Here is a 13,753-nt window from a genome sequence, read left to right on the forward strand (position 1 = left end):
AGACATGCATGCCTTTACCCATCTGTGTGCTGCTTGCAACCCTTTGGTCCATAATGCTGAACAGATTTCTTCACCACTTTCTTGCAAAGATAACAGAAATGAGCTTGACATGCCCAGCAAAACAAGTGATTGTTGTTTCCAGCCTGCACAATAACCAACTCAAGAATCATCTCATGAACCCCAAAACCCCATAATTCACTGGCTTGATTAAAACCAAATTAGCTATTACCTTTGCATTGAACTGGCGGCAATTAGGACACAACTGGCCGCGCTGTGGAAACTGACCGTTTTGTGCATACATTTGAGCTTGAATTTGTCCAACGAATTGTCGCTCATTCATCCTCTCATTCCATTCTTGCATCTCCTCTTGTGGGAACAGATCACATGTTCCCTCGCTTTTACCAAAGAAGACAAGGTTTATTTAGTTCCAAGATAATATACATAACATATGTATGCATCTATTCTTTTATATTTGTAACATCACTAACCGGAAATGTTCATAACCACTGATAGCTTTGTTGCAACGGTAACAAAAGTATTGGCCACAGTTATTGCAGACCATTTTGTTACATCCTCCGGTTCTTGAGATGGCTATTTTGCAAGATGGGCATTGTTTAGCGCATTTCATTATCACTTTCACGCTCATAATCTCATTGATCATTTCTTTTTCTTTCCGCCTTTGTTCCTCTCCAAGACGAGAAGAACTCTGACGCTCCTGCATAAGATTTACATGTAAGAAAAAGTCATCTGTCTAAAGATCTTTAGGGATATAATAAACAGAATTGTAGTGATTGATCAAAGGCACAATAACGATACCTGCAAGATTTGAAGCCTAAGCTCCGGGCTCATGCAAGCCACACCCACATGTCTCTTTTCTTTACAAAGTGTACAGAAACTGAAGTGGCACTTGAAGCATAAAGCAAGCTGCTCCTCATCCTCTATGCAAGGGGTTTCACATCTAGGACAGTAAGCGACGTCAGTCATGGATTCCAATGTTTTCTGCAACATAAGAGTTTCCCAGCGTTCAAACGCTTCATCACCCAACAATCTCTTCAATATACCTGGCGGAACAACTTCTCCACATTTCGAGTCCGGACACTTAAGCTTGTTAACTGTGCCTTCAGAGACATGTATGTCTGTATAGGTCTTCATACATTTCATACAAAAGAAATGCTCGCATGGTAACTTAACAAAGTCAATACCTGTCCAAGGAGTAAAAAATTATATGGAGAAACAAGTGTAAGCAGCTTGAACCAACCCACATCACTAAAAGCAAACAGCTATGAAGAAAGAACACGTTTTACCTGCTGATTCAGAGAAACATATACAACACTCATGCAAGCTCTGAAGGAAGCTATCATGACGTTTCTCATCGTCATAACTCCTAATATAAGGAATATCTGAATCCGGAGAACGACTTCCAGACACAGCACGCTTATCTCTAGAACATGTAACACCATAAGGACCAAGAACAATCTCATCATCAAAGCCAAGATGAGAAATCGACGAGTTCTGTAGCCAGTCCATCCATTGGTACAAAACTTCTTGCCCTGGCTGTTCACTCCATATAGAATCCAGCATTGAGCAGAGACTTGAAATCTTATCAGGGTTCATCCACTGAACACTTATTAAGAAATAAGGCGGTAAGTGGCTCGGATAGGCACTTGGTAACAAACATGTCAACACAATCGGTGGAAGGTGCTGCGCCTTGAAAGAGTACAAGAAATCCTCTGACTCTTTACTTGAATCAGCTTGTAAGTTAAGCTTCGTAGAGATGGTATATTCATTAGTAGCTTCAACGTTTACATGAACCTGCAAAAACCAATCATTAGAACATATTGTTATCATATGTCACAAATATCTCTATATGAAACCTTATCTCTGACCTGAAAGTATCTCATATCTTTATGCCGATCAAAGATGAACATGTTTCCTCCATAGATGTACCCCAATGCCAAAATCTGCAAGATTTCAATACAAATCAGTAACTCCAGATGAACAATCTAAACCACAGCATAACTTTTATAATCAAGCCTAAACAGCACAAAGGTCAAAACTTTATACCTCATCTTCCTGTAATTGATCATTCATCTTTAGTTGTTCCTCTGTTAGCTCTGGCTCACTGACGCTAGATCTCAAATCATTCAGAATAGTCAACATAATATCTTCATTCGTCTCATACTCATTAGCATCAGCAAGTTCTTCACTTTCACCTCTATTCACATCTGATTCCTCACAATTCGAATGATCAACAGAACTGAGATGAATCTTCTCGTCCTTAATCGAATTCGGATTCTGTTTCACCTTTAAGCTACTCAAATCATCAGCCAAGCAATCTACAACATCGGATTCAGTAAAACTCACCTCAACGGGACGAGGTTTTGAATTTGATACGCGGCCGCGCCGACTCCTAGGACTCCGGTGAGGTTTCGAAGGTTTTGTGGTATGATCGAGGTTTTGTAATGGCTGAGAAGTAGACGGAGAAGTAGACCGATCCGTGGAGGTCGTGTCTTCTTGCTTATGGTCCAATTCTGATTGATCTTTGACTGGATTCGCAATCCCACCACCACGGCGGACGTAACGGCGGTCGTGATTTCTACCACCACTGCCTCCGTGTGCCCGTCTCATGGTGATGGCGGTCTCTCTCGTAGCGCAATTGGGTCCAAAGGCAAAAAAAACTCAGGCAATGACCTTTTTTCTATTTATTGTTATGTCGTTTTGGGTTTTTGATGACGTAGTTTAGTTTTGGGGTTTTTATTAGTACATAAAGAGGAACTTGTCCATGTTTAAAAAGGAGACACAGAATTTATGTTTATACCAAAAAGAAATATACATACCAATACTGAAAAATAGTAATTCCTATGGAAGTATACATAAAATTAACCTTTTTATTTATCAAAAAAGTATTTATATAAGTCAAATGTCAAAAAAAAACATCTATTCAAGTTAAGGATAAAAATGTCAAATACTAATCTTTGCAATTTAATTTAATTACTTTATAAAAACTAATACATTAATAATAATTTTTAAAAAACCAATCAATTAAACATATAAGATTTTAAATATAAATTATCATTTTAATTTGTTATTAATCGTTATACTTCATTTCTAANTTTTTTTTTTTTTTTTTTTTTTTTTTTTTTTTTTGAAACATGTTTGATTCTATTTTTGTGAAACAAATAAACACCACATCATCTATATAGTAATAAAATGTGATTTTCCCCGCATTTACCATGATTTGAATTTTTAAAGAAAACTATTAAGAAAAAATAGTAACATGTCAAAACTTCCACATCGAATATAAAGATAAGTAGTAGTCTAAAAATATAAATATTTAACTAGAAGAAACTATAAATAAATGTATTTTTCACTACAATAACATCACTTATTTTTATTACAATATAAATTTACAATCTCGAATCTTCATAAAAAAATGTCAATCTGTGCTACAAACACAGATCATAATCTAGAAAGAATAACAATTTTGAACAATAAAAGAACAAAAAAAAGAGAGAAAATAAAAAGTATAATAGAGATCCACAGTCACATAGGGTTTATCATGCATGCATGGATACAAAGAAGCTTTGTCAAATGATCTCTAATGATATCCAATCGGAGCCGGAGCTTCCTTGAGTTCGTGTCCTTTGAATTGTATATCCTGCACAAACAATTAACCCCAATATGTTAGCCAAAATTCACATTTAATATTACTATACATCATTTTGCAAATAAAAGTATTATAACTCTTACTGAAGCATAATGGTTAATATCCCGGTGGTGAGCTTCGTCAGCTCGAATAACATAAACCACGTCCCTGAGCGTCGCGTCTTTAGGCAACCGCCAGTAATCGATTGCAATGGCTGGAGCTGGCAAGTTTTCGAATTTTCCGGCATCGATGTCTTCGAGGAATTCGGTGTAAGAATTCACAGCCTCTTCTTCTAAGTATCCAGTTATGCGATGAGCAAGTTTGGGAGAAATTACATAAGCCAAGAAATAAGCGTTGAAGAAAACGCCTTGGACCGTGAACACAATTGCCCTTTCGTACCTTGAATAACCGGTTCAAATGGTTAGATAAATTAACTCTAACAAATAATGAGTTGAATTTAGATTGTATTACTATATAGTTGTATAATAAAGGTTATACGTGGTATTTTGAAAAGGTACAAAATCAGAAGTGTACATGCATACATACCATTTGGGTTGTGAGAGTTCAATGAAGGTCATAAGATGCATACGCTCGTTCTCGGCCTCTTCGAGCAAAGCTTTAATCCATCCACCGCTATGTTCAAATCGTCGAAGAGATTTCAAGTGCAAAAGCATCCCTCCGACCATTCCTGGCACTGCCGCCACTGTCTCTAACAACATTGCATGGCACATATGCTTCCTCTAAATACGCAAAATTATTGAATTTAGGAAAAATAAACGAACAAATGTGTTTATGGTCAAAGGTTTAAGAATCAGAGTTCAATTTCAAAAATATACAAATAATCTTCTTTTTTTTTTAACTTTTATGGAAAAATGTTGTTTTGTAATCAGCTACTTTTTGATACAACCCAATTACTGACTACCAAATATTTGAAAATTATATGAATACGAACAATTGATACAACAATTTGAAGTTCTGAAGAAATTACCTGAAAAAATAGGTGAACCGGTATTTTCAGAGTTTGGACGGTCCAATATGCGAATTTGTCAGTAAAATTGGAAGGTTTGTGATGTTTGGTTACATCAATAGACACGTCCGGTTTGTATGAATCCCATGGTTGAAAGCAATTCCACTTCCAAGCTGAACCGTCCGGTTTAGTGATCTTAGCCGGAGGTATACCCCAATAAGTGGATATAACTTTTCCGTCGACCGTTCGGATAGGGTTTTCCGGTTGGTTATTCCCACTCGCCGGAGATGACGTGTCAGAACTAAAAAACCGAACAGTGGGCAAGTGGCTGATGATATGTCCCCTTATCCCCGGTCCAGTACCTAAACCGGAGAATTGTACCGAAGATGATAGCACCGGTCGAAGGGTACGGTAAACCAATTTAGAAGACATGAGTGACAACAGATGTGGTATGATTATGAATGATATATATCGACGAGTTTTGGGGGTGAGACTTGAGACAGTAGGGAATACTAAAAAAATGAGAGAGGGGTTTAAATTATGTTTGGTCTTTAGATTTTGTTATGTGATCAATTAAATTGTGAAGAGTATAATTTATACATATGAGAGTGATTATAACGAATCTCGGTCAAGTTCAAAGTTTCTTGGAGGATGAATTCCCAATAAGAATAGAGGACATGTTTGACACGTTATATGATTTGACACGTTTTGTCATATATTGTACGTTTCTTGAAAAGTATTATTAGAACAATGTGAAATTACAATGATTGTATCTATCACAATCATATTAATATATTATTATTTTTTTGTTTGAAAAATGTTTTGTCTATATTATTCGTCCGGTCAACTAAAAAAACTATTCAGAAACAAAACATTTTTAAAAAGAACTTTGTAAAGATGATTGAATCACAAATCCATTACTAGATTTATTTTGACTAAGATTTATTTATTTATTTAACATTATTAACAAAATTTATAAGTATCACTATATCAGGTTAAGTTTATATACTACTTCTTGTATAAGCCTGACGTTGATATTAGAAAATTATGCTTAGAAAGAACCAAGAGAAATCATCCCGAAAAGTCCAGAGATTCTATTCCTTAATCACTTGGAAATTTGTGAACCACGAAATTTAAAATCCATGAAGTAGACTTGTGTACACAAAAAAATTACATGAACAAAAAGAAAAAAAGATATTTTAGAATATCTCATATGGTTATGAAACACATGATTCTTTGCTTCTTTCAATCTCTCTCTCATTCATCTCTCTCTCTAATGCCCAGCCTCGTCTCGAACCAGTCAAGCGTTGCACCATTATGTGCCTTCGTTGACCGGTGAGCTACAAGAGCTAGGCACTCTCATTGCAACATTTAACTTATTTATATAAAGGTTACATAATTTATGATCAGTATTCAGTACCAAATTAAATAAATTATTATTAGTATATTGATATTCTCAGTTTATACAAATCTCGAAAACATAAATCACTCTAGTAATTAACAAAGTTTACTGTCTGAGCTTTGTAGTTGTCTTTTTTTATCAACAATATAAAAGATTGGCCCTAAGAAAATCAATGTGGAGAAAAAATTGTTTACAAATGTGACATTAAACGATTAAGCACAAGCTTTTATGTACCAAATAATCCGTCTTAACATTTGCACAACAAGAAACAAGTGAAAGAGAAAACGAAGAAAACTCCTCCATATTGTTCTTGACATCGTCTAGGTAAACTGAGAAGGTCGGCCATCCAAAGGGGGAATATACCATTTTCACCAAATCTGTACAATCCGTAAAAAAGGCTACATCGTTGTTATCTGATCCAATCATTCATCGCATTCCCTATACCAAAGATTCAACCTCGGTGTGTACGGGGATAAGCTGCCTCGTCGATTGACTGCTCCCATCATACTCGTGCCGTCACTGGGGGACAGACAAAACCAACCCATGCCGCAAAACGTGTCACTCTCCTTCCATGAACCATCCACATAACATTGTGTGATCAAATCACCTGAATCCACAAACCCATGATTTGTATCTTACTGGTACCTCTCTAGGCACCGGAAATGGTGAAGGTTTCTAAAAAAAAAAATTAATTATACAACAATATTCTAATTTTTGATTGAAGTTAGACTACTAATAAAATTAAAAACCTATAGAGATAATGTAGGAAATGTTTCTCGAAGAAAGATTTTTAGAACACTTTTACATTTTTGACAAAAAAAAAACATTACTAATCCATATGAAAAGGGTATCATATGGGTAGGATCTCCATAGTTTGTAAAATGGGCTCATACTCATATGGTCAAAGATATAAAGCTAGCAATTCTATGTTTGGAGAGAATCAATTTTTGACTTAGACCAACAAGACGACTCTTGTACTAAACTAAAACTTCATATTAACTACAATCTACAATGTATAAAGTTTAGAGGACCTTAATAAATGCCCAGCATGAAGTATGATTAAAATGGGCACGAACATCGAAGTCTCCTCCCCGCTAAAGCTTTCTGACGCCGGCGTAGCTTTAGCTTGCCGGTGTCGGACCATCTCCTTTGCTGCTCTCTTTAGTTTATGCTCTTCTTCTTTTAATTCTCTTTTTTTTTTTTACTTTATTCCCCCTTTTCGAGCATGTCTCAAAACCTTTGTAACCCTTTAAGCTTTGGGATCTCAATAACCAGTGACAAGGGAAGGTGGTGGAACCCGGTGAACCCCCTCCTCCTCCTTCTATTGGCACCATCATCGATGGCGGAGCAAAAGACCAAAGATCTGTATCTTTCCAAATCCGGTTCTTTCCACGAGATTCATGCCTCAGCCGTACCATAGTCTTCGGACCCTAATTTGCTGAAGTCTCGTCCACCGGAGATGTGGAACTCACTGAAAATCTCAAAATTATCTCTGGTCAGGCGCCGCAACACCTTCTCACCAATTCGAAATTAGGGTTTGGTCTAGCAGGCCTTTGCTTGTTCTTTGTTGGCCCATTAACAATATCAGTGCTCAAGCCCATGAGGTATCTCGCTTTAAAACTTTTGCTCAGTCTATTACCGATGGCACTTCTCCGTTATAAACATATAGCGATGTCATTGAGTTGGATGCACGAGCACTATTCTGAACTTTTGTCCAAAGCAAATCCTCTAGTTCTACATCGGTTTACCTGCTATTTAGGCTATTTGAGTGTATGTCCCTAATCCATAGCAAGGACTTTGATTTGAAGACGATTGGCATTATGACCCCGCATCCAAGGAGCGAGGGTTACCAATACGGTCTCAAACTTTCAACCTTGCCTTATCGAGTATCTGAGCTTAATCGTGTGCTAAGGTACAACATCTGGGAATCTACTATGGAGGAAAAAGACTTGCGGAAGCACAACATCATGGTTTCCTCTCTAAGGAGAGGAGATTACCGAAACCTTCCCATCCTTCCCCTAACAACCAAGCCCATCCATGGGAAAACCAACTACTTCAGAGGTACGTCTTGTATTATGGCTTGTGTGAAGCTGAATGTAGGCTTGGTAGAGACCTTTTGCTTTGTCCCCGGTCTATGTGGGTATTTAAGCTTGTTGTGCGGTGAATTTCTTGTGTTGGTCGGGTCTGGTGTTCTGCTCTCTAGCTAGATCCATGTATGATAATGGGATATCAAGTTCACTTTCTTTAGTTCCAATCGTACTTGCTTGGTCAAGTCGATGTCTCCTCGGTAGCAGTATATTGTGTTCTTCATAATGGTTTGAAATCTATCCTTATCAAGATCAACTAAATAGAGTTGCTTGGTTGCCTTCATTGTTGAGCTCTCACTTGAACTCTGATCCGATAGCTTACTGGTTTCTGAAGTGTGTTCCCCTTGTCCCCATTTGTCACTTATCGCCATTGTTGGCGAGAAGCATGATAAGTGACACCCCCCCCTTTTNCCCCCCCTTTTTCAAAGCTCGATTGTGTCATTCACTAGAGTCGTTTATGACCACCTGATGGTCGAGGATTTCGCGAAGCCCGTCTTCATGGTCGAATCCGCCTTGGGCCCAACAGACTCTTCAAACATTGTAAAACCCTCAAAAGTTGAAAATCCCTTTGAAGAACTCATGGAACCATTATCTCTATCTTCTTTTGTTTATCTTGTTGTATGTTGTATGAACTCACCTCTTTTTGAGGCTTTGATTTGAATGGAAGATCTTGTGTGACAAACAAAAAAAAAGTATGATTAAAATATCAAATTGAAAATTCATATATAATTTTAAACTAATGTTACGCACACATGAGGTATATGCCCAGTTTTATGCATAAGAACCTTCCACCTTTTGTAATTTTTTTTTGAATTCATCAAGCTTGTTTTTGAAGAAAGAAACCATAAGTTATATCCATGTTGATTGCTTGGTTGAACTTTCTAACCATATACTCTCTCTACCGATCGCAACAGGATTCTTAAGAATGTAATTAGACATGGCAATTGCTTCGTCAAACAATTGAATTACTATGAGAGCAAATATAAATATATATAATAACAAGAATAACAATTTGCATGAGAAAATTAGTAACTTTTTTGTTAATATTAGTAAACTAATTTTTTGAATATTTTTAAACTTAAATTTTGTAAATATAATTAAAATAAAATTCTGAAAGTAACTAAGTTGATTTTGTACATTGAACTATTTTAAATTAAATATTTGATAAACACTATCTTTAGTAAATATATGTATGTATTTAAAAATTAATGAAATATATAACCTACTACTACTATAACAAATTTTTAAATTGCAAAACAAAATAATAAATATTGAATCATATTTTTAAATGTTATGAGTTTAAACTAAAAAAAAATAGCTCTTATAGATTTCATAAGAGTGTTAATATATTATATATAAGTGTATTCTAATTAAATTATTAATACAAAAATAATTAAATCAAACTATTATTATTTGAACAACAAGATAATAATAGTAGTAGTACCCATCCTATGGTTGGTCTTCTTTACTCACGGGTATCTCCTTAAAAAAGGTACACGGTTCATTATTCGTGATGGACAATCAGTTAGAGCTGGGATCGATAACGTTGTTAACACCCATCCGCCACGACCAATATCCACTATGGCACCACAAGAACATTTCCTGTTACAGGAATTAATTACTGGTCACGAATCTCACCGATCATGGAACATTAGGAAACTGCAATCCTTGATAGTACCAGAGGATCAAGACTTCGTTAAAAACACTTACTTATCAAAGCATGATAAATCTGATCAAATGATTTGGAACTACACTTTCTCGGGTGACTATACTGTGAGATCGGGTTACTAGTTGCTTACACATGATCCTTCTAATCCTATTCCTCATCATGCTATTCCACATGGTTCTGTTGAACTAAAGAATAAGCTTTGGAGCCTAGACATAATGCCAAAAATCAAACATTTTTTCTGGCGAACGATCTCATTAGCTCTACCTACAACTACAAGACTTCGGTCAAGAGGCATGAATATTGACGCAACATGTTCCAGATGCAGACAAGAAGATGAGACCATAAACCATGCTCTTTTCACATGCCCCTTTGCCCTGTCGGCCTGGCGTTTTTCCAACACCCCTGCTCTCAATCTAAACAATTTATCTGACAATATAGAAGACAATATCTTAACCCTGATTGATTTTTCAAAACGTCAAGATATTCCTCGTCAGATGGCTTTACAACCACTTTGGTTAATGGTTATTATGGAGAATTTGGAAGGCTAGAAACAACACAGTTTTTAACAATTACAGAGAGAGTGCATCAAAAACAGTTCTACAGGCTCAAGCTGAAGTAAAGGAATGGATTGATACTAAGGTACTTTGGGGGATGACTCAAGAATCACCTCAACAACCATATCACTTGAAAGCACCACCATTTTCGTCAGTGAAATGTAACTTCGATGCAGCTTTCGATAGGAATACATCTCAGGCCATCGGTGGCTGGATAATCCGTGATCACCTCGGGTTACCCCTCTACTGGGGTTCTTCAGTCCTTGGTTATGCTGAATCTCCCCTTGTAGCAGAGACAAAAGCCTTACTACTTGGACTAAAAAACCATGGAACAGAGGTTACACTAGTATTATCTTTGAAGGCGACTGCGTGAATTTGATTAACATTTTAAATGGTGTCCAGCATAATCGATCTTTAGCAAACTTCCTCCATGACATACAGTATTGGATAACAAAGTTTGATTCAACTTCTTTTCATTTTACAAAGAGAGAATGTAATACGGCTGCTAATAAACTAGCAAAATATGGCTGCTTAAGACAATGTTTCTTACACTGATTCTGTATCTTTACCGGATTGGCTACGGCACTCCATCTGTATTGACTCTCCCTAGAATGAAATTAAAGTTCTATTTTGTGGGAAAAAAAAAAAGTAGTAGTACCCATTAGTGTGGAAAAAAAATTGTAGTATCGATTAGGAAAAAAAACAGTACAGCTCACCTTAATAAATGTTGCAAGCCTATAACAAGGAGATAATTTTTTTTTTTTGGGTTCAATCGTGAGTGTTTTTTGGGAAGAGAGTGAAAATAGGGAAAATGGGATAGATTTGTTGTGATTTTTGAGATATGCATATCAGTATATATAGGCAGTGAATGGTGACTCTCTAATAAGCGGTATTCAAATTTTTTTAGGAAAAAACAGTTCAGGTCACCAATCACAAAATAATAGGTTATTTGCGTTTTTCTAAAACAAAAAAAACACTGTTGCGGTTTTTGAAGATGAGTATTTATCAAACGACCGCAGTTGTTTTTTAAAAGTGGGTTTTAGCAATTACGCACTGGACAAAATAAATTCTGATTATTGTTTTTTTTGTTTTTTTTTACAGCAAAGAGTAATAGTTAACATAGATTTTAATAAACTACTTTATGCCAAATGAGTTTTTTTTTAATTTACATAGTTAAAGATTCTCATAAATAATTAACTTTTCAAATGTGTCTTTTTTTTTGAGAAAATAATAATTTACTTCATTATTTCTTCACAAATGATAAAATAATCAGTTTTTAATATGAAACAAAAGATTTATTAAAAAAACAAAAAAATATAGTCAACTTTTTGACAAAAAAAAAATATTAACTAAAATTAACAACTTTAAAAGGAAATTATAGTTTCCATATAAAGTAAATATGAAATAATATTATTTTAAATGTTGCTTGATTTTATAAAAAATATTACTTCATTATTCTTCACAAATTACAAAATAATCACTTATAATATGGAAAAACATATCCAAAAAACTTAAGTCAGTTTTAATCAAAATATAAATTAAAGTTATGTCATTTAAAATGTATCATATCTATGTTAACTAGATTTAACAGTTTTACAAGTAAACTATAGTTTCTTCTATAATGAAATTATTTCTAAAAGATGTATTTCTTCATTATTTAATAAACAAAATTTTACATGATTAAAAATTTGGTGTTTAAAGTTCATAAATTATAAATAAAAATGAAAATACTATTTCACTAACAATAAAAAATAAATTTACATATAGTTATATTAATATAATATATTTGTTTATAATGTATAACTATAATATGTATTATGCACCGCTTATTTTTTTTTCACCAATCAAACATTATTTTGTACCGCTTATTTTAGAATAACCGCACTTGTCCCGCAAATATATTTGTCCCGCACGAACCGCAGTTGAACCGTACCGCACTAGTAAATTTTTTGTCCCGCACTTCTAAATCCACAATTACCATTCGGGCCCATAGCTTATTTAAAATTAAAAAAATCAAAAAGATAACTATTGACCGCGGATTTGTATTGGACTGCTATATATCAGACTCTCCGGTTGTGAATGAAGAACATCCAAGTGCGGTTTTTAACACTTTTTTTTTGAAAACTGTACTTTAAACACCAATCACTACCTTTTCACAAATTTGCGTTTTTTGTAAAAAAAAAAAACCAAAACGCGGATTTGTACAGAAGATATTGCCTTGGACCGCTTTTTCAATTGAAACCATCTATTATCCAGCGGTTTTCGATCAAAAGCATGCACATTAATTAAAAAATGTTTTTTTTGAGATTTTATTATTATAATAATTAGATCTCTTTTTGTTTAAAATTTAAACTTCTCTCTATACTTTTTATATGCAAAAGAAAAATTTTAAAGTTCTCTCTATACTTTTTATCACTTCTATTTAAGTTATTGTCATAATAATTTTTAATATTTTTTACATTTTTAATAATTTCATAAATTTCAAACTATAATAGATATTAATAATTTAGTAATATGTATATATAAACATTAATAACTCCAGTTAATCTTATAATAGATATATTTTTTTGAAACTTTTGATAGTTCTTTTTATTGTGTAATATTTTTTATGATTGATAAATTTAGATATTTAAGGTTCTTAATATTTTTCTATTAACACAAAGCAGATAATAATTTACAATTATATTAAATATTTATATTTTTAAATTTATTCATATAATTGTTGTTACAATAATAAAATATATATACAAATAAAAATATTTATTTATTAATAAAAATAAAATTAAAATATATAAAATTATACTAATTATTAATAAAACAATATGAAATCTGCACCGGAAATAGTTTTTCACCAATCAAACATTTTTTCGTATCACTTATTTTTTATAAACCACACTTGTCCCGCAAATATTTTTCTACCACACGAACCACAGTTGAACCGTATCGCACAACCAAATACGCTGTTATCATTTGGACCCTTCTAGTATAAAAATGCGGTCTTGTCTTAATTGTTCTCCAAAATCCGCGATTTTTTTTAAGAAAACGCAAATTTGTTTTAAATGTGTTGAATGGTGACTTTAGTATATTTAAAAAACGCACCTCCAAAAACCGCATTTAAGTGGTTAATATTCATGGCCTTAGGGTCCGAATGGTAACGGCGGATTCGGTAGTACAGAACTAATGATTTGAAAGTGCGGTACGGTTCAACTGCGGTACGTGCAGGATAAAAGTATTTGCGGTACAAGTGCGGTTTATGCAAAATAAGCGGTACACAATGATGTTTGATTGGTGAAAAAAACTATTAGCGGTATTGTTAATATGAAATTTTTCAATTGTTAATCAGAAATATTTTAAACATATGTTTTTCTTCAAAATAAAAATTTCTGCTTTAAACATAAGTAAATTGGATTACAAATTAATCTTTTTTT

The 13,753-nt window shown here is 34.1% G+C and overlaps 2 protein-coding genes across 4 annotated transcripts in view; both read right to left on the bottom strand.

Annotated features, from left to right (window-relative positions):
• The window catches only part of LOC104741832 (E3 ubiquitin-protein ligase RNF14-like), a 3,812-nt gene extending 1,093 nt beyond the window's left edge, over positions 1-2,719 (bottom strand). The window contains exons 1-8 of one of the 3 annotated variants that reach the window (XM_010462752.2): positions 2,365-2,719; positions 2,065-2,295; positions 1,887-1,961; positions 1,305-1,812; positions 817-1,202; positions 489-715; positions 230-395; positions 13-143 (exon numbers count right to left, since the gene is read on the bottom strand). In XM_010462752.2, the coding sequence (XP_010461054.1) occupies positions 15-143; positions 230-395; positions 489-715; positions 817-1,202; positions 1,305-1,812; positions 1,887-1,961; positions 2,065-2,295; positions 2,365-2,628 (1,986 nt within the window). In that variant the 5' untranslated portion in view covers positions 2,629-2,719 and the 3' untranslated portion in view covers positions 13-14. Of the gene's footprint in view, positions 1-12; positions 144-229; positions 396-488; positions 716-816; positions 1,203-1,304; positions 1,813-1,886; positions 1,962-2,064 lie in introns of all 3 variants that reach the window. The other 2 variants (XM_010462751.2, XM_010462750.2) reach the window with 2 other exon arrangements.
• LOC104741834 (ubiquinol oxidase 3, mitochondrial) lies at positions 3,347-5,179 on the bottom strand. Its single transcript, XM_019236080.1, has 4 exons — positions 4,635-5,179; positions 4,193-4,386; positions 3,751-4,045; positions 3,347-3,658 (listed from the first exon to the last, which is right to left on the bottom strand). The coding sequence occupies exons 1-4, from the start codon at positions 5,043-5,045 to the stop codon at positions 3,599-3,601; spliced, it is 960 nt and encodes a 319-aa protein (XP_019091625.1). The 5' UTR covers positions 5,046-5,179; the 3' UTR covers positions 3,347-3,598.

Source organism: Camelina sativa, chromosome 14 (genome assembly GCF_000633955.1).
Source record: "Camelina sativa cultivar DH55 chromosome 14, Cs, whole genome shotgun sequence".
NCBI classification, from domain to species: Eukaryota; Viridiplantae; Streptophyta; class Magnoliopsida; order Brassicales; family Brassicaceae; genus Camelina; species Camelina sativa.